The sequence below is a fragment of the Nyctereutes procyonoides genome, unplaced genomic scaffold (genome assembly GCF_905146905.1).
Source record: "Nyctereutes procyonoides isolate TBG_1078 unplaced genomic scaffold, NYPRO_anot_genome, whole genome shotgun sequence".
Taxonomy (NCBI): Eukaryota; Metazoa; Chordata; class Mammalia; order Carnivora; family Canidae; genus Nyctereutes; species Nyctereutes procyonoides.
In genome coordinates this window covers 39,376,250-39,397,385 of record NW_026575136.1, presented here as the reverse complement: position 1 = coordinate 39,397,385, position 21,136 = coordinate 39,376,250, and the positions used below count along the sequence as shown (strand labels likewise).

At 54.1% G+C, this 21,136-nt stretch overlaps 1 protein-coding gene across 6 annotated transcripts in view; it reads right to left on the bottom strand.

Moving 5' to 3' along the window:
- CTDP1 (CTD phosphatase subunit 1) overlaps positions 1 to 21,136 on the bottom strand; it is a 53,065-nt gene that overhangs the window by 8,457 nt on the left and 23,472 nt on the right. For all 6 annotated transcript variants that reach the window (XM_055303272.1, XM_055303273.1, XM_055303277.1 and 3 more), the window contains exons 10-12: positions 20,895 to 21,098; positions 11,507 to 11,666; positions 336 to 493 (exon numbers count right to left, since the gene is read on the bottom strand). In XM_055303272.1, coding sequence (XP_055159247.1) covers positions 336 to 493; positions 11,507 to 11,666; positions 20,895 to 21,098 — 522 coding nt within the window. The remainder of the gene's footprint in view (positions 1 to 335; positions 494 to 11,506; positions 11,667 to 20,894; positions 21,099 to 21,136) is intronic.

Here is a 21,136-nt window from a genome sequence, read left to right as displayed (position 1 = left end):
TGTGTGCCGTGTGTGCCGGCCCTGATCCACTGACCTGCAGCGAGCCCTGAGGCGGCCCCACTATGCTCCATGGCAGAAGGGGAAGCTGAGAGAAGACCAGCTGGGGCAGGGGCTGTGCCATGCTGTGCCAGCCATGCACTGTCCTGGGGTCCGTACTAACCCCACTACACACAAAGTGCTTGCCCAGGGGCAGAAAGATCTCCACAAGGAATAACTGAAATCACAAACGTGATAAAAGTTCACGTCACCATAAGTGAAACCTTCTGAAAATGCTAGTCTGAAGGGTCTGCTCTGTGACACACCTGCAGACGTCCCCCCCTGCCCCTCCCCCTTACCTGGGCCCCCGGCTGCCGGCCCTGGTCCTCTCGCTGCTTGGTGTGGCCTCGGGTGTGGCCTGGGGCTCCCGGGGTGGGGGCCGCTCCTTCCGCTCCTCCTCTGGCCTCCTCTTCTCATTGTCGCTGTCGTCACTGCCCTCTCCTAGGATGTCATCCACCTGGCAGAGGAAGAGAGTCAGCGTGTGAACACATCCACCTCCCAGACAAGTCCCAGGACCTGGCCCCTGCACCAACACGCATGACCCCCTGCCCAGGCTCAACCACAGGCGCATGGGTCCCGGGTCCACGGCTGCCTGGCCCCGGCAGCTGGCTCCAAGGGGCACAGAGCAGGTGCACAGGGAGGGTGAGGGCGAGCCAAGAAGGCCCAGGCTCCGGGGCTGCTCCCTCCACCTGCTGCCACGAGACCATGTGGCTTCACCAGGTCCTCCTGGATCCCAGGGGCAGGTCACGCGGAGGGCTGGCCAGTCACTTCTCAGCAGCACAATTCTAATGGGGATTTTCGATTTTCTTGCTACTGCACTAGTGAACTTAATGGTGAAAATCAGAGCATTCTGTTAAAATGCTCATGATCAATGAGCTGCACAGAACATGTGCTTTCTAGGAGGTGCTCTGGAGCCTCAGGGTGGGGTCCCAGCTGTGTCCAGGCAGTGTGTTCTCTCCCACAGGCCTCAGGTTGAACCATTTATGGACGTGCCACATGAGGGTGACGGGAACTAACAGCCATGGGCACTAGAATCGGCCCTCCCTGCTCCCCTACAGCACGGGCCCAAGGGACGCGGAGCATGGGACACGGAGCATGGGAGGCTCCCAGGCTCTCCCAGCAGCGCAACTCAGCTGCCCAGAGTAAGGGGGATGAAAGCTGCCTCCTGACACCCCTTCAGTCAGAAGGAGCCATGTTTGATTTGGGGGGCGGGGGCGTGCCTTCCACATGACCTCAAACTCATCCTGGTCTTCTAACAAAGACCCTGGATGACGACACAGATCACGTGAAAAGGAGAACATAAGAAGTGGGAGGTCACCCACTGTGCGACAGAAACGTTTGCTACTCGGTCTGGATTTCTAGCACCTCCAATTACATTTTTCGAACAATGCTGTTTTCTCAAGAAGTGATGCTCTCCTGGCACAAGTGAAATAGCTATTTTTCTCTGTTCTTAGTATGTGATGAAAAAAATTGCAAAATCCCCTGCTGCGTGTGGCTGGGGGTCCGGCAGCACAGGGCAGCCTTTCGTGGGTGTGGTCACTGTGGCCAAGCCTGGAGGGCAGAAGTTCAGGGGGGAACTCCCAGGCTCAGAAACTCTGCTTCAATGCCCCCATAACATCCTTGAGCATATGAGTGCCTGAGAAGTGCCAGAACGTTCCAGGATGATAACATCAGCTTATTAAAAAGGGTGCACGGTGGAATGCAAAGATGATCACACTCACATGTGTATCAGTGAGTCCTAGGCACCATGCTTCAGAGCTGAATGTGTTTTCCCCCCAAAATATATATCCAGAAACACCAAACTGATGTCAAAAATTCCTAAGTCAACATAATTTTTATGATCTCACAGTGAATCATTATTTAACAAGTTTATCTGATCTGTAAAACTGCTAAAGAAATGCAAAGCACTGAGAGGTTTATTGGTCTCTGTCCCCAGTGTCTGGCAGAGTCCCGCAGCCCTCAGGAGCTCCTGGCTGACGGTGGCATCTTTTTTTCTAATGAGGCAACTCTAGGTGGGCGTCTGGACGGCGCAGGTCACCAGAGCAGCCAGGAGAAGCCCGGAGTCCCCGTCCTCCCCACAGGGGAGGGGCTGGAGATGGAGCCAATGACCCATCTGCTCAGAATCCCAAAAGTACGGGGCTCGGGGAGCTTCCAGGTTGATCACATCCACCTACGACTGGCAGGGCAGCCCACCCCCACTCCACGGGGACAGCAGCTTCTGCGCTCGGAAGCCCATGGACCTCACCCTGGGCGGCTTTTCATCTACTTGGTGTCCTGTTCTTCATGACTTAATAAGCCACCAGATGCGAGTGAGTCCTGACGTTGGGGAGCTGCTCTAGCAATTGATGGAGCCCCCTCGGGGTTGTGGGAACCCTGATCCCAGCTGGCTGATCAGACAAGGGGTGATGACCTGGGATGCCCCACTTGTGACTGGCATCTGGCAAGGGTGGGTGTGTGGATCCAGGCAGTGTCAGAGCTGCTTGGTGTGACCTGCACATCTGGGTAAGAACAGATGAGGCTACAGCTGATCCACTTCTCAGCAGGTCTACCTAAGACCAGAGCCCCCAGGTACGAGGGCACCGCCCCCCACTGCCAGGCCACGTGCTGCAGGGAAGCTGAGGCTCAGCCGCAGTGAGGGGAGGAGCCTGAGGGTATGCTTATAGCGGCTTTCAGGCTTTCTGAGCTTGGAACCACAGAATGTCATGGCTCCTTAAATGTTAAGTTGAAAAAAAAAATCCATCAATTCAGAAAGACCAGGTTTCCAGTGTATTCCACAAAATGCACAAAGGAAGAAAGGTGGTCAGATATATTTAACTCATAAAAACGGACTTTTTTCCAGGGACAACTGGGTGTTGCCCCTCAAGGAGCCTCCCAGCGAGGCTGGCCGGCCACAGCCTGTCCCTAGGAAGGGCTGAGCATGTGCCCTCCTGCCCTGCCAGGCCCCAGGTGCAGTCTGGGGCAGGGACATCTAGTTACAAAGCCTCTGGTGGATAAAGGGGGGCCCCAAGCAGAGCACCTTTGACCTGAGACCATCAGTCACTCCCAAGTATGTGAGAATATGGGAACCGTGCAGCAACGGGTAAGCCAGCAGAGCAATAATCATCAGATCACCATAAAGTCTTTAAACGTAACACACCGGGTTTGCTCCTAAGCTAAAAGGTATTTAGTAGAAATCATGCAGTTAATTCTATGAAGCTACCACATTCACACTTCACCACTATATTCAACCAGCTGTATTTACTCTACATTGATGAGCAAACCTATTAGAATATTCTATTAAACTTTCCTCTGAAAATACTTCAGGCCTTTAACTCTGCATCATACCTTTTCAAGAGGAAAAAAAAGAATTTAAAAAATCAGTTATTTTAAATGTGACCACCAAAGTCCACAGTCACAGCCTCTTGGAGACCACGAAGTGACCCGCTGTGTCAGCTGTGTCCCTGACCAGCCCAGTTGCTCCTCCAGCTGGCAGATCACTAATTCACGTACGTGTTATATTCACTCTGCCAGCTGTGTGCAAGATTCAGAGAAACATTTTGCACAGCCAAACTAACATCGTGGATGCACATAAAAATCTGGCTGTATCTAAATTACACTTAAATTTAGTCTTCCTCATTCTGCTTTACTCACGTAAAAAGGAACTGTTTCAGGAAAAAAAGAGACATCTTTCCAGAGCTTTTCTTTACAAAAAGGTAACTGGGCTTTTTGAAAAACAGTAATCTAAAATGAATTATTTACTCTGTAAATATTATTTAAAAGATACTAGGATAAACATTTTAGAATCTTAAGAATCTAAAAGCAAGTACGTACACAGAAAAACAAAATTCATTTTATATGGAACTAACTCCTGAAACCTCTCAAAGGGCCAACGTGGATCACAGTGAAAGCACCGGGAAACGTTCCCATCAACTCACTTGAAGACGCAGGAGCACGAGAATCCCTGACTCCTCACAGCCTCTGCCTGCGGAGACACAAGGCAGCCGAGGGGGCCCAGGAAGAGAAGAAACAGATCCCCCCCCCCCCCGCTGCCGGGGTGTGCAGCCCAGCCCTGCTGGGAACAGGTGCAGGATCCCCATCTGCCTCACCCGCCAGCCAGGTGCTCTTGGGGAAGACCCCACAGAGAGGGGGCCTTACACTTGGGGTAGTCTCCTCAGGACTGGCAGAAATGAACCTGGCTGAGGTCAGGTGTAGACAACCCTACATCTTGGGGACATGGGATGGTCATGAGTCGGATGGAGGAGTGCCTGTGCAGACACACGTGCACACAAATCACTTGAAGTCATGGAGGACACCAGATACAGGAGTGCAAGGCCCTCATGGGCTAGACAAGCAGACTTCCCAGTCATGGTCTTTAGCAGGCAACCTCCTCTCTTGATAAAATGGGAGTTGTGTTTAGATGCATTAAAGATTCCTTTCTCCAAGGAGGACACAGAACAAAGGGATGGAGGCAGTGCTGCCCGGTCTACCCGGACCTGTAAACTTGACAGAGATAAGACTGAGGAAAAGCCTGCCCGCTGTCTGTGCTGCCAGTGGCCTGGAAGCCTGCAGGCTGGGAGAGGACGCTCGGATACCTGTGCAGGTGGCCCTCGCTGCAGGAAGGTGGCTGGCTCGCCACGGTTCCTTTGGCCTCCTGCATTCACTGGCCTGGCCGAGCCCGCAGGACTGGTGCTCTAGAACAGGAGAAATTAGGACATGTGTCCCTATTTCATATTCCTACTGTTAAAATGCTGTTTGCATGTATTATCTTCAACCTCAAGGGGTTTCTTTCTACAGGCCAATACATATGAATTATCTCAAAATAGCTGGAAAATCCATGATTAACCACAGAACTGCATGCTTCCTAAAATCCAACACAACACTAAGTTGAGACACATAGGAATTCCCTCGATGGTTCCCTGGGAAGCCTGCTGACCCATGTAAATCCCTGAATGTCATGTATCTGTGGCTGATCCATGGGTCCCTGCCCAATGTCGGTGCCTGATTAGTCCACTTGGCAGGACCACGAGGCTGCTTAGGCTGCACACACAGGATATGGCACAGCCCCACAGCCCAGAGGGCTGAGGGCACAGAGGAAAATATTCAGGCCAACATGAGAGCCATGAAAGCCTTTGAAAGGGCCTCCTGCTCATCAAACACGCTCACGACGCCAAGGAGGAGACTCTGTGGCATGGCTGCATCTCAGCCATCTTCCAGCCGCTTCTTCTGGGCATCCCCATGGCAATGGAACTGAATTCCACCGTGCGCCCCGTCCGTGTGGCCCTGACCGGAGATCTGCTCTCTGGACATGCACACGAGAGCCCCTGCTGCTCAGGGCCTTCTTCAGACCCAAGCCCGCTCTCCATGGCCTGCTGTGGTTGTGGGGAAAAGGGAGCTAGGAGGACACATGGCATGTAGACAAGGTCACGCTACTTTCCTGAAATTCTACGACTGGCCAGACAGGTCTGTAGCATCAGAAACCTATAAATTTATGCCTGTGACCAAGTTCTGGTGGTTTCCAGTCGTCATTTGTCCAAGTCTCTGCCCCATGGCGATGTCCTGCCCCTGTCTGGGGATGCCAACGACACACACGTCGAAGCTTGGATCCTGAGCTGGACGTCCTGCACGTCCTCAGGGTGGTTTCTGCAGCCTCCGCTTCAGCAGGGGCGTGTCGGGCGATTGTCAGCGACTTGGGTGAGCGTGTCTGTCTCAGTTCCGAAATTCCTGCTGCTTGTGCCTCATCACATGCAGTTCTCTCTGACCAGGGAGCACAGCCACTGAGCTGCTCCTGCAGCGCTGGTCTCAGAACCCTGCCGTCAAGGGTGGTCAGATCGGGCCTAGACAGTTCCCACGTCACACCCTCTCAGAACCTCTGGAGAATGCGGGTGTTTGTTTCAGCAGGCGGCCAGCCTGGCTTGGGACGGGCAGGTAAGGCCACACTCTGCCTCACTGTCTATGTGCAGCGCCATGGTGCTGCCATCTGTTCCACATTTGTTTATGAAGTAAGCCTGAGGCTTGGGTCAGCCCCTGCACAGAATCGGGGCGCTCCTTGAGCTGCTGCGCGGTACTGAGGCAGAGAGGCAGAGAAAGGGACCTCCGTCCTCTCTGGGCCGCAGAGCCTCCATGTCTTGGGTGCCTGCCCACAGTGGCTACACAGCTTCACGACAGGGGCCGGCCCAGAGCAGAGCTGGCAAGAGACGCCCCCACCTCCATGAGGCCCAGAGCTGGGTGCAGGAGAAGGGCCAGGAAACCCACCGCCATGCCCATTCTGCCGTCCCTGCCACACCCACACTGACTGAAATTTCAGGGACCTGTCTGCTCGTTGGTTCTTTCTGAAATTCTCTCTCTTTTTTTTTTTTTTAAGTAAGCTGTAGGTCCAACATGGGGTTCGAACTCATGACCCTGAGGTCAAGAGTCATGTGCTCTATGGACTGAGCCAGCCAGGCGCCCCTGCGGCCTTGCTTTTCCCATCCTGAGGGCTTTAGCTGCAGGCTCGGGGAGGCTGTGGGGGAGCCCCCGGGCAGCACGCGGGTTGGCGCCGCTTTGCTTTTCTCCCAACTGTGATGTTTCCCTGCACGTCAACACATGTGAGGCGAATGGCTTGCTGGGTCTCTGGATTACTTACGCTAACACTCCACTTACTGAGTCCAGGCACACACTCTGTTTTTATACGATATTAACCTTTTCACTTTCAGAACAGATTGTTGTCGGCTTTAACGTGAAAGGGAGAACCACGGCCCACACATCTCACCACAAAAACTGCTCAGCAGTCTCGGAACAAACACAGTGAGTACTCCATTCTGTGCTTTTCTTGTGTTTTGCCTAAAAAGTAAACACATGTGAATAACCCTGATCCATGAAAACACTGTGGTGTTACAATAAGACCCACCACCTCTGGGAGGTGACACCTGATGAAGAATCACACAGGGTTGAAGACTCTATTAACCCTAAGAACCATAATTTGGGCAAAACATTATGAACGTGTTTTGAACAGTAACAACCCTGACCCAGAAGCACGAACTCAAGCGGTGCTGCAGCCACACCTGTGCTACCCACTGCCCCCAAAAGCTGGGTCCATGGTAGCTTCTGGAATATACTTGCTTTGTCTCAACATCTTGAAGCCAATAGAAAATGTGCCTGTTTTATTCTGAATATAATTGCAAAATAGTGTTTGCTGCCAGTTGGGGTAGACCTGCCGTCAGGGCCAGGAGAAGCAGCTCTGCGAAGATGCTCCCAATGCAGGAGTCTCACACTGAATGCAGCACATGGGAGGGTGCACATGGCAGGGTGTGGTACCAGGCTGAAATCAGCCCTGGCGGCTTCCCAGCCCCAGGCGGACCCTTCCAGAGCCAGTACTGTGAATGAGACTGTTCATGTGGATAGACTCTCGGGGCCATGTGGCTCCCTGAGGTGCTCTGGTTAGCTCATACGGGACCACCTGTGAGTCTCCAGACAGCAGCACCCCTGTCTGAGGCCCCACTTCCTCCCAAGAAAGGTATCACCCCAGGGAGGCAGGAAACCAGGGGTGAGCTCACCATGCTTACAGATAGCGCTTACTCATCAGAAACAAACCTATCAATTCAACAGAACTGAAGCGTCCATACAACAAAATAAGGCTTCCCATCTCGCACATGATGGTGGAAATGGAACCTGCTGCCCATGGTGTGAACATATGGGCTGGCGCCCCCATCACTTCTGTCTGAACCATGGCAGATGCTGAGGTCACGGCGCTCACCTGTGTGTGAGCCATGGTACGTGAAGTACAACCATCTGGCACTGACGTGATTAAACAAATAATCACAGCAGACGTGCGTACATAGCAGTCCCTCCCTTATCCGTGGGGCACGTGGCCAAAGCCCCAGGGACGCCTGAACCCTATCCATGTGCATCTGGAAAGGTTACCAGTAACTGGTGCTGAAACAGAGCGACCCCAACGACGTGCCATTAACATGTGTAGACATGGCCGCTCTCAGAGATCGTACCACATCTCACCACGCAGCCCGGCTCCTCCTCCTCCTGCAGGGACACGAAGGGGCCAACGACGTGGGCATGTGATTCACTGTCAGGCTGCCACTGACCTTCTGACTGCAAGGGACCTGACCCCAAGGCATGGCTGGCCGCAGGTACCCAAGCCCGCAGAATGGAGCCATGCACAGGGACTGTGGTGGTGGGCGGGCTGTCTCGGACCCTAGTTTGGTGGATGCGGATCTGCAATGCCTGGGGCACAAAGACAATAGGCTAAGGCAGGCCACACAGCCCCTAGGGTACCTGTCACCAGTGAGCGGTACCTCCAGTGACACGAGCTGAGCTGCGTTTAGAGAACCCTGGCAGCTGAACGAAGGAGAGACAGAAATGCAGGGGGGTGTAGGGTGGGGGCTGCCTGCTGGGGGCTAGAAGAGGTGTCTGGGCCCAGACAAAGGGCCTCTGACAGACATGCTCTGGACACCCCAGCTGTGGAGCACCTGTCAATGCTGACCGCAGCCTGAGGAGGCAGATTGAAAAATTCCAACTACAGTAGGGGGCATGGGGGACATGGCACAGGGGAGCACAGGGGAACACGGGGGGATGTCAGGACACGGCACAGGGAAGCACAGGGGAGCATGGAGGGACATCAGGACATGGCACAGGGGAGCACTGGGGAGCACAGCGGGACGTTAGGACATGGCACAGGGAAGCACTGGGGAGCATGGGGGACATCAAGATATGGCACAGGGGAGCACAGGGAGGACGTCAGGACACGGCACAGGTGAGCACAAGGGAGATGGGGTACACAGCACAGGGGAGCATGGGGGGGGACATCAGGACACAACACAGAGGAGCAGAGAGGGACAACAGAACACAGCACAAGGGAGCACAGGGGAGCACGGGGGGGGACGAGGGAGCACATGGCATAGGGGAGCATGGGGCAGCATGGGGACCTCCTTAGTAACACAGGTCAGGAGCTCATGTTGCTCCATCCTATTTCCCAGGACCCCTCATTACTGTGCTGAGAGAGAGCCCCTGCTGTGTCCCGAATCATGCTGGGTGTCCTGAGGTAGATTTCCAACTCCTAGAACTTAACTGCATTTGAAATAGATGTTTTTGGCAGATCCACCACTGAAGGAGCTCATAAAGAAAACATTTTGTTATCCAATTAAATGTTCTTGATAAATCCAACAAATGAACGCAGAAAAGTGGCCCCTTAAGTCTGCAGTGTGTACACATGTCTACAGAATCCAGGACTCTGGAAAAGCAATCCACCCAAATGGCCACCAGAAAATGAGCAGTCCGACATGTCACCAGTGCACCATGGCCCCTTTCTATCGCAGCGCGCTAAAGGTTTTGGACACTTCCTGGGATTCTTTTCCAAGGTTCCAAAATTTCCTACGAGCCTCACCCTCCTTTCCTTCTGCTCTGGTGAACGACCTCAGGGTCACCGCCCTGCAGACTGGGGTGCTCTCTGAATGCTGCATGTGGAGAATGATTGTCCTACTCCCTCCTTTTAGGATTCTGCTCCTGGTCCAGAGCTGTGTGAGTGTGGCACATCTCATGAGACAGCGAAGTGGATGCAAGACTGCGTCACTTCTTCAAGCTCACAGGGCAGGGGCCCAAGACCAGTGTCATAGAGGCTGTGTGTCGGCTCTCCAGCACTCCGCAGGGACGAGAAGCATCTCTTGCCACCTGGACCACGGTGCTCTAACAACCTCTCTGGGCGTGTGGGCATGGTCCATGGCATCTTCTGACACCTGGGTGTTCCTCCTGTCAGGACACGCTCTGTCCAGGTCATCCCCATGTAACCTGACACGAAGCTCCTCTGAGACCACCCACCACTGCTGCGCCTCCAGGTGATCCACACCTAGCACCCAAGTGCGCAGCACTGCCAGGTGTTACTAAGTTCTTAGGAAGATGGACTGTTTGTCCAGTCTCGGCCACTTGCCGTAGCTCCCAGGGACCCTTTCTGCTCCAAACAGAACTGCAGATGGGAGGGACACCACAATACACGTGTGAGGCCGTGCATGTTTGCGTCCCTGCCTCTCAGCTTCCAATTTTAAACCCTGTAGTCTGTGGCCCACCATGCTTCCCAAGAACCAGGAATCTGGGAGGAGGGGCTGGGGTGGAGGGTTGGCGGCTGCTGCCACTGGCCAGGACACCAGTGTCAGTGGCCTCCCTGGTAGGGCTGACGGGACCCGGACCTCTATTCTTGCACCACTGACAGCACGGCACGGCGCTCGCCAGATCCACAGTCTAAGGCTGCTCCGGCCTTCCATACCTCTTGTGGTTGAGGAGCCAGATGGAAGGCTTGAAGGCTTATTTTTATTCCTCAGAGTGATGAAAAGTTGCATTTAATGCTTTTATTTCACAGATTCCAAAACCCTCTGACGTGGAACAAGTGACAAAATCAGGGTTGCCACCTGACACACTGGAGTGTGTGTCTGCAAGATGGGCAGGAGGGCAGGGAGGCAGGTGCAGGCAGCCCTCCTCCCTGGGCCCTGTGGGGCCAGCCACTTCCTCAGACAGAAAGAAGTAGCCCTGTGGAAATGTTTTTGGAGAAGACATTTTTATGAAACAAAAACCAGCACACATACTTGCGAGATGTTTAAAAAATGGCAGAAAAAGGAACCCAAGCCCATCTGCAAACAGGGTTTGACTGTCATAAGGTCAATGAGCATCTTGCTGGTTAAGTTTGTGCTGAGGAGAACCACTGACGTTTTCCTGCTGCTGCTGAAAATAGACTGCAACGTGTTCTGCTCTGTATGCGTCCTCCCAGCGGTGGCAGTGGACATGGAGCGTGGTGCTGGAGCAGAAAGCAAGGCCGCCATGGCACCAGCCAGTGCACAGCTTCTGTCCCAGGCAGAGGCTGGCTGGGAGTGCCCAGGAGGTGCCATATTCAGTTGGATGCATGAGGTGGTTTCCTGCACTAACCCCCGGTGAACCAACGGAGAGCCCCACAGGGAGGACCTCTTTCTCAGGGGTGCTGACCTAGGCAGGGCATGAGGGACTTGGGACAGGCTAACATGTGAGCTGCTGTCATCTCTGAAGATGACTCGGAGACAGACAACAGACTGACTTACAAAAATATCTGCAGCTCTGTGTGGTTTGGTTCTCAAAGGAAATCCAGGGCCTCATCATCCTTATTCCCACCACTAAGCATATGAAGAAACAAAACCCCACTGATGAGCCCTAAAACTATTTAGCGGAGGAGCTAAGATCCTACAGTGGGCTGCTGGCCGTGACTTGGGTGGGTGGCCGTCGAGGGTGTCCCACTGGGCAGCACAGGCCGCCGGCAGCCCTGGCCCCACCCGCCCGAGGCCGGACCCTCGCCAATGACGGAGACAAGGTCTTGGCCGTCGGCCCCACTGGCGAGTCGCGGTTGGGCTTTCCAGCGCTGCCGATGCCCCGACGCATCACTCAAGGCCGCCGCATGTCTTGGTGGACGCGTCCCTGGGACACCAAGGGCGGTGCGTGAGTACGGTCGGCGCCCTGCCCCCGGCGCGCTGGCGCCCGCGGGCCTCACCTCTTTGTCCATACTCTCTAAGTCCTCCTTACACAGCGTGTACAGCGGCATTGTCTCTGACATGCTGGGCTGTCGCTTCCGTCCACTGGGGCCGGGCTGCTCTCCGGGTCGGCTATCTGGCAGCTCTTGCGCAAGCATCTGCCGCGGCGGCTGAACCACTCTGAAATGAACGTCATAGGTCCCACATGAGGAAAGTCACTTTGATGGACTCCTGACTCTTGGAGCAGGCACACAAACATACACAAACACAGCATTTTAGTTATAGGAGCCACCGTGGTCGACAGCAGCACACGCGCCTGCTCAGAGCAGAGGCTTGGCGTCGCCGCAACCTTGCCCCTGGAAGCGAGCACCTACCTTCTCCTGCTGGCATAGCACCGCTGCACTGGGTCCCTTAGTTTTATAACCAAGGGCAAAAAGTGAAGTGCTAACGAACAATTTCCTAGAAAGCCGTAAGACTTTTTTTAAGATTTTATTTATGAATATTCTTGAATAACATGAGAGACAGAAAGAGATAGAGACAGAGGGATGCAGAGACACAGGCAGAGGGAGAAGCAGGCCCCATGTAGGGAGCCCGATGTGGGACTCCATCCTGGAACTTCAGGATTACGCCCCGAGCCAAAGGCAGACACTTCACTGCTGAACCACCCGGGCATCCCGAAAGCTGTAAGACTTGTAAAACAAGGCCAACAAACCTTTGTCTGTGCTCTGCGGAACCAAGAGAAGGTGCCCAGGGCTGAAGCCAGCCAGCTGTCCACCGGAGGCAGGGGGTACCTCTCGGGATGGCATGTGCACAGTTCTGGGAAATGGTCAAACATTAACACGACAAACCGGCGAGCGTTTTCATAGTGCTCTGCCCTGGGGCCTGTCCCAGGCGGGGCGCCCTCCACGCACACGGCCTCTGCGTCCACCCTGAGCAGCCGTCCCCAGCAGTGGCTTGCTGGGCTCGGAGTCTGCACCACACCTCTGGCCCCACGGTCGTGGCCGGCCACTAGTACCCTCCCTGAGACATGGATGCTGATGCACGAAAACCTCAGGATTCTGAGAAAACATGGGGGTTTTCTGTCCAAACTCCAAAAGTGAAGAGCAGCAGCGGTGCTAGCAGCTGTGTACCCTCTGACAAAGTGACATCTTCCCCGACATCTGTGAGGGACCAGCACCCTGTGCTCCGCAGGGACACCACCACACCCGCTGACCAGCGGCCCCGATGTGGGAAAACAGCAGGTTCCTGAAGAACAAGGATGTCAGTCTTCCTTCAGAGAAGTGGGCTCAGTTCTAACCACAACCTGAAACGTGCGGACAGGGAACCCCAAGGGGCGGCTTCATCTCACAGAACGCTGCATCGGCCACCGTATTGAGGGCCCCTATGTCCCTTCACCAATGACACAGCACACTGGAGGCCACAGAATTTCTTCTTGTTTCCACCAAGGGGCAGAGGCAGCAGCCAGAGCCACAATCGCAGAACAAGCCGCTCTTCTCCTTGACTGCTTGTCCACTTGGCAAACAAGCTATTTCATTAAAGATGTGTTACTGTGTTAACACATAACAGCTTATTGTTACTGTGAATGGCATGACGGAGGTCCCGGATGGTTCGGCTCCCAGTTCCCGCATCCAGCAGGGGGACTCTGGGGCAGCAAACCCCCAGGGCAAGAGCCCCTGCCCCGACACCAGGCTGCTTGCGCAGCTCCTCCGAACGGGACCATCCCTCCAAGAGGAAGTAAACCACAAAGAGATTCACTGTCTACTCTGAATCCCAAAGTTGACATCCATCCCAGGCAGGCAGGGGGGCCTTGGGGGCTCACTCTGAGACCCAGAGAAACACAGAGGACTGACAGAAGGGGGGGGGCAGGAAGAGGAGTGGGTAACACAGAACACTAACAGGCAGACATGGAGCCCCAAGGGCAGCCTGCTCTCTCCAGTCAGTGCTCTGCTGCAGGCCACCACCACAAGCTATGTCCCCCAGGCAGAGTCTTTGGAGACCATGGCAGGTGGGGCCCAGACAAACACCCCACCTGCAGTAATGAGGCCCCCACTCCAGGCTGGGAGGTGTGAGTCAGATGTTCACCTTCACCCCGTGGTAACATGGACATCCCTCCCCCACGTCGGCGGTGACCCCAGGGGGCAGCCAGAGCCCCCATGGCCTGGCAGCAGCAGTGACACCCATACAGGTGCCAACGGAGGCTGAGTGTAGATGTGGACGTCTCCCCGTGCGTGAATGGGCCACAGTGTGTCCAGCACAGAGAAGCCCAGCACCCGGTGGGAATAAGGCCCCGACTCTCACCATGTGATGTGAAGACGTCGGGCTTCAATGGAAAATCACGGGTCCTACTGAAAACCAGGAAGGCCCCCGGCTAAATGAGAAGGGTGGTGGGGAATGGCCACTCTGGGATCCAACGCGATGGTGAAGCATGCCTACACAAGGACTGCAAGCACATGTGACATAGGTAAGAAAACCCAGTGAAAAAGCAGAAGCTATTGGGGATCCCTGGGTGGCTTGGCAGTTTAGTACCTGCCTTCTGCCCGGGGCGTGATCCTGGGGTCCCAGGATCAAGTCCTGCATTGGGCTCCCTGCATGGAGCCTGCTTCTCCCTCTGCCTATGTCTCTGCCTCTCTCATGAACGAATAAATAAAATCTTAAAAAAAAAAAGAAAAGAAAAAGAAGAAACAGAAGCTACGAAGAGCCAAGCAGAAGCTTCAGAACGGAAAACATTTTCATAGCCTCAATTTGAAAAAAAAAACAGGTGGGATGGGCTCAACTTCACAATGGAGAGGACAGAGAACATGAGGCGTGACAAGAATTGCTCCACCTGAACAACGGGGAAAAGGGAGACTGGAAAGGGAAGAAGAACGTGCTTTCTGAACACGTGAGAGGACAGGATCCGATATTTGTGTCCCCGATCCCAGGAGGAGAAACAGGAAAAGTCCTCACAGAACTAGGGCTACAAATGTCCTAAATGTGGTGAAAGACGTTCAACTTTATGATTCAAAATGTTGGGTGAAACCAAAAATGATATACCCCCAAACCCACGCTAGGACACGTCATCAAGTTTATTCTTCAAGACAAGGACAAAAACCTTGAAAACTGTGAGAAAAAGGTTCCCTGACCTACAAGAGAAGTAAAATTCCAGTGACAGGCCAAAGAGGAAACACCAACTGATATCACTACAGATAAAGCATCTGAGAAATTTAATACCCAGTCAGGATACAAACTTCCCAAAAGTCAGGAAGAGGGGAAACTCCTCCAACTTGGTAAAGAGCATCAAGAGAAAACCTAGAGGCAACATCCTATTGAAAGTGAAAAATGCAATGTTTTCACCTTAAAATCAAGAAAAGACAAAAAATATCTTTAGATCAAGGGAACAGACGGGAACCCAGAACTGACCCGCACAGATGTACCTGTGACACGTGACTCGGGCACCGAAGTGATGGACCAAGATGCCTTTTCAGCAAACAGGGTGGGGCAGAACCCACCTCCAACCCAGAACTCTCACACCTTGTGTGAAAACTCAGAATGGATCATGGCCTTAAATATAAAATGTAAAAGCTATGAAGCTTTCAGAACAAGACATGAGAGGAAACCGCTAGGATCTAGGAGCACACAAAGACTTCACAGACTTGACGCCAAATGCGTATTCATGAAAACTGCTAAGCAGAACCTAATTCATCAAAATCAAACACTTTTGCTTTGCCCAACTCTGTAAAGATAACGGAAAGCTACAGAATAAGAAAGTACCTTCCAGCCACACCATCCACAAAGAAACAGCACCTACATAAAAAACGTCAAACTCCACCAACCATCCAGCTCGGAAACGGCAGAGATACGCAGACACTTCGCTGCGGGGGTGCAGAGAAAGGGGGTCTGTTACAAAATCAGGCCCACACCCTGCATACAGTGGTCCCACCACTGGGCACTGGTCTGCACAAGTGCATGCAGCGGCAGGCCTATGTCCTTGTTGGCCCATGGCAGGCCACACCCAGGTGTCCTCCGGGGGTTCCCCTGGCACAACGCTGCTCGGTCGTGGGAGGTGGAACTGCAGACAGAGGGCCAGCAGTGGGCCGATTGGGGGCCACGGACTACAAAAGCCTGTGAGCAGGGCACTGACCGAAGGCCAGGAGGGGCCAGGAAGGGGTGATTCTGTGTCCCTGACCCCCTGGTGGGGAGGATGGCCTGCAGGTCTGCACACTGCTATGGCCCAGCAACCTGGGGGAAGGGCACACAGGATCTCTCTCCGACTGCTCACATCTGCCTGCAACCTCAAAATAGAACTTGTAATTAAAAAAACGCACAAACATTCACAGCTAATGGCATATAGTAACCATGAGGTAAAGAATCAGAATCCTGAACTCTGTCCTTGCAGGGAAGCGAGCTCAGGCTGACAGTGTGGTGAGTTCCTGTGCCTCCCCAGGGTCCTGGCTGCTCCACTGCCCACCCCCGGACCAGGACCAGGACCAGGACCAGGACCATCCTGAGGTCACTGCATGGGGAAGCCCGAGGTTTGGGCCCGGTCCTGTCCCTCCCAGCTTTACCCCCCAAGTGGGCGAGGTGTATGGTTCCCCTCTCTTCCTTCTCTCACAGAGAAGTGCCCTCGTGCATGCAAGCACCGGGACAGCCCCCAGGGAGCCAGCACCCCCGCCCAGAATGAGAAACACCAAAGCCAGAAGGACAGACACTCACGGTTCTCTGGGCCTCTCAAGTCAGACAAGCACACGGAAGGGCATCAGTGCTCTCTGCCCCAGGCACCCTGTCACAATGGGGCCTACCCAGGGTTCCGGGGTCAGAATGGGGCTGTGCCAGCACCCCCAGGCTCTACTTACTGCAGCCCTCGGCATGCAGGAGCAGGGGGACCAGAGCCTCGAGGGGCAGCTGGCGCAGACCTTGCAGCCTGAGGTTCCCAGGACATACCAGTGTGGACACCTCACATCTGTGAGGGCTGATGGTGCAAACAGAGGTGGCCTGGAGGTGCCTGGGTGGCGGCATGTGGACAGGTGGATTAGGGACACGGGTGTAGGGTACAACATGAAACCAAATAAATGGGAGCTCTCGCTCCAAACAGAAAGGGGGCCCTTACTCTGCCACAATGATGAATTGCAGGGGGTCTTTCTGCCTATTCAGGCGCCCATGAGAGTGTGCCCCAGGCCCTGCCCTCTTTCCTCTCAGTCCTGGACTGCTGCGGGGACAGGGGCCGCCCCTTTTGCATACATGGGTCATTTCTTTCGCTAGTTTTAGAACAGAGAGTTTCCTACACACAAGTCAGGAAGGAGATGACGCCTACCATCACAGTGGCGGGTTATTTGGAATGAGCCTCAGATGGCCCTGACGGGATAACCACTAGCCTGAGTTCATCGACGGTGCTAACATCCTCTGTATGCCCATGCAGCCTGGCAATAAGTCAATGAGTATTTTGGTGGAAATCATACTTCTAAGCTCACAACAAACAAACAAACAACAACAAAAATTGCATCAGAGCCACCTCCAAATAAACTACCATGCAAGTGTGTGATTTCCTCCAAAAAGACGGAGCTGAAAGGCTTGTTATTCTGTTCTCTCAAGCCGCTGTGCCACTATTCACAATAATCATACACATTTCTGAGCAAAGAGGTGGTAATCTGCTGTGAGTGTTCTATGTAAGGGCAGCACTCAGCTGTGTTCCAGGGCAGCCTATCACTGCAAGTGTTTCCAGACAACACTTAATTACTTCTCCCCCCCTCCACACTGCACAAACTCCTGACCTACTGCCACTTACTCCAGGCAAGCCTGAATAATCCCCAAAGCATCTTTGAACCCAAGTTCTAAACATTCCAAATGTTTGTTCTTTATGCTTAAGAGAATTAACTCAAAGATTGGTGATCTAACTTTCAGTAGTAAGAAAAGCAGATTCTAAAAAGCAGGAATCACTCACATAAACGTCTGCACAGCACTGATTTTGTGATGGCTTTCGGTGACATAAGGTGACTGTAAGCTGACTTTAGTGCTCTGAGCGTGCTGGGGTTTAATGCACAGCTTCACGCACAGAGAGAATCCGAACCACATGATGGTCACCACAGCAGCGCAGAGCCTCACAGAGGAGGATCTAGTCCCCGTGATGGAAGCCCATGTCATAAACTGCGGCACCGCTTCCCTCTCAGGCTGTCTGGGCCATGAGCATGGCACGGCGGCCTTGGGTGGGCTGCCAACTCTAGTCGACGAGCACAGACATGAGGGAGGGCTGTCTGCCCCACGATGACTTACGGAGGATGGCTGGGCCATCAGACCCAGTACCTGAGTCAGAAGCCCCAGATTCACTGCAGCCCCCGACCCCTGTCCCACAGTCCATGGTCCCCCTAAACCGGACCTGGGGCCACCATCCATCCACCCAGGGTGCAGGGACAGCATAGCACCCCTTGCTACCCTTCATGGCTCGGCTGCCTTGGCTGAGCCTGGCCTTGGGGACCCCCACATAGAGGGTCACAGCGCTGCCCATGTGAGACGACAGGAAACCAGGGGACCCTCCTTGGGATGCTCCCCTCACCCCAACTGTATAAACACTTCTCCACAAGAACCATGAAGTGAGGAAGGAGGTCACCACAGTGCCCCTCAAGCCAGGGGTCCAGATGTCCACTTCCCGCCCACGACAGCACCTCTTTCCAGCATCCCACGAGCGTCTTGTACAAGCAGGAGCCACGACTCAGGAGGAACCGGGCAGCATCCCTGCAGGCCACCAGGGCTCCCACCAGCCCATCCCTTGGCGTCAGTGTCACAGAGGCTCCGCCCAGGACACCACCAATGGAGCCGAGCTTGCCTAGGCTCAGCATAGGACAAGCTGCACAAACCAGCTCTTCCAGCAGGAGGGACACATGGCCCACTTTGCCAGCACCACGGGAACGGCAAGCCATACTCCCAGCCTCTGCCTGGCTCAGCACCTCATCTCTGCGTACCCTGGCCTGAACTGTCTGCAGCTACAAGGGCTTTCTCAAGCAGCTGTCCCCGTGCACCTGCCAGCACCTGAGAAGTCAACTCTCACCTGGCCTGCGGTGACCCTCTTCCCTCTTGTCGCCATCCCCCCCCCCCCCCCACCTCCTCCATGGCTCACATCCTGCCAGGGGACCCGGACACTGCCCACCTTTCCGTGCACGCACGCCGTCCACATGGCACCTGCTGCTGCCTCTTAATGTTCACCTCTGTCCATGGCCTGAGAGGTCTCAACAGCCTACTCTTTCTTACTCAGGTAATCGTGCCCTCTTCAAAGGTCATAACCCTGCTGTACTTCTAGCAATTAAAACCACCTGCTTTCATCCTTCTGCTACATGTAAATACATTTGAGATATAAACTTGGCTTGTATCACATAGTAGCGTCTAATACCTAGGAGTATTGTAATTGTACTTTGTTAACATCAGCGTCAATATTACCAGTTAATAACATAAAATGTATATTCTCACGCTATATGTACAAAACAGGTTTTCTCTCTCTCTCTCTTTTTTTTTTAATTCTTTAGTTGTTTTTAGGTCATCTCTGCACTCAACATCAAGATCAAATTCATAATCTGAGATCGAGTTGCATGTTCTACTGAGCCAGTTAGATGCCCCTTCTCCTTGTTTTTTTAAAAACCTAACTACCATGCGCTCATCTAGTTTTCTACTATCCAGCCTGTATCACAGGTTATGGGACCTGAGGATCTGTTTCTCCCTGTTTTGGAGAAATTCCAGAGATGAAGTCCATACATTGATCTGCCCCCGCCCTGGGACTGTGTACCGGTCCCAGCTCCTCCTCATTTCTGTTTACAGACTGCACAGTTTTCTTTAAAGATTTTATTTATTTATTCATGAGAGACACAGAGAGAGAGAGACAGGCAGAGACGCAGGCAAAGGGAGAAGTAGGATCCATGCAGGGAGCCCGATGTGGGACTCGATCGCAGGTCTCCAGGATCATGCCCCGGGCTGAAGGCTGCACTAAACCACTGAGCCAACGGGGCTGCCCGTCTGCACATTTTCTACTGTCTTCCAGTTAATCTTAGATTGGGATTTTTCAGTTCTGGAACATGCTTCTGTTGAGGCTACAAGCCTCTGCTGAAACCCTCTACGTCTCCCCCATTTGCCTGTCCCACATCATTGAGCAGTTACTCGAAAGGCCCTGCCCACTTCTCTGGGACTCCGTCCCAAGCCCCAGCCTGGCTTCGCTCCACCCAAGCCGGGCCTAGGAGAACGAGTCCAATAAAAGGTGTGCCACGTGCCACAGCCACACTTCAGGGGTGCGCTCTGAGGGGCATCGGTCAAGGGGGTAGGCAATCGTCTACACTCAAGCAGACTGAGTGCCCATGTCCTGTGCTTGACGGTCAGCACTGAGGTCACCGCCTAGGAGCAGTCTGCCAGCTGTTCTGGCCTCCCCGTTCCTGCCCAGCTCTCTCCCCCTGGAGCATCTGTTCACATCTGCCTCTACCTGGATAGCATCCCAGGTGCTGGGTTGGGGCGAGGCTCCCCTCATGCTGCCGTGGCCACCAAGAGACCAGAGAAGCCAGCTGTCCATCCCCAACAGCTCCAGGGCTATAGGTTCCTCACACTGCCGTGGCAGCCTCCGGCAAATTGGTGCCAGATACCTGTGTAACAGCCCCTGACACGTACTTTGTCAAAAGCACCTCTACAACCTCCATTAATTGTGACCTTGCCTCCACTCGGGCCCAGTGCCCACCCAGACCTCATGGGAGTGGCTCCCTGGGCCTGCTGCCTCCATTGACCTGGTCCGACACCTCACTCCCCAGAGCCTGGAGATGCGCATGTCCCTGTGGGTCCCTGGGGCAGCACTTTGCCACCCTGCCCACCCACGGGCTCCCTTTTAAACACAGTGTGCTCAGAACTGGGGTGAGCTCACCATCTTACACAACGTTTCAGCAATAAAAATGAACGTTCATAACATAGAGAACGTGTCCTGAAATAAACGTCTACACATCTTCAGAGTAAGAGAGTAGAAGGCAGGACTGACCCAGCGAGGGCTCTCTCTCTCTCATATTCCTGTTTCCAAGCAGCCACTGCCAGGCCCTCCCTCAGTCTGATCTGGGCCAGAAGTGGACGGGGTGCCAGGAGTGGCCCAGCTGGCTCCTCCTCTTCCTGGGGTGTGTGTGTGTGTGCACCCATCTACACACCAAGTGCCTCCTCAGAGACAGCAATGGGTAAGTACGAGCACGTGAGCATGCCTGGCACATGCAGAACATCTCTCAGGCTGGAGCCCAGCCCTACCTGTTCCAGTGTTGGGGACCAAGACAGCACAGAATGTGCAAGAGGCCCGACACCTAAGTGGGTAAGGCCAGCCCCAACTTCATGTCCCACCATCATAGCCTCTGGTCTGCTCTCAGTGAGCATGGCAGCGTGAAGCGCTCGTGGGCACCCCTCTGCTGCATGACAACTCGCAGGCGCATGTACCTGAAGGAGGAGTGCTCCGTGTGCACCGCCAGGGAGCCAGGGGGCCCAGGGCCCACAGCACCTTTCCGGATGAGCTTGCCCGTGTTGGCGTCATAGATGCGAACTTCCGGCCCTGGTTGGGTCCTGGGGTGGACGGGTGTCGGGTGGAACAAGGCAGTGGGAAGTGCACCCTGCCTGTCAGGAAAGGCTGCTGGGCCGTCTTCTCTGTGGGACCAGAACAAGAGCTGTGAGAAAGTGTGGAA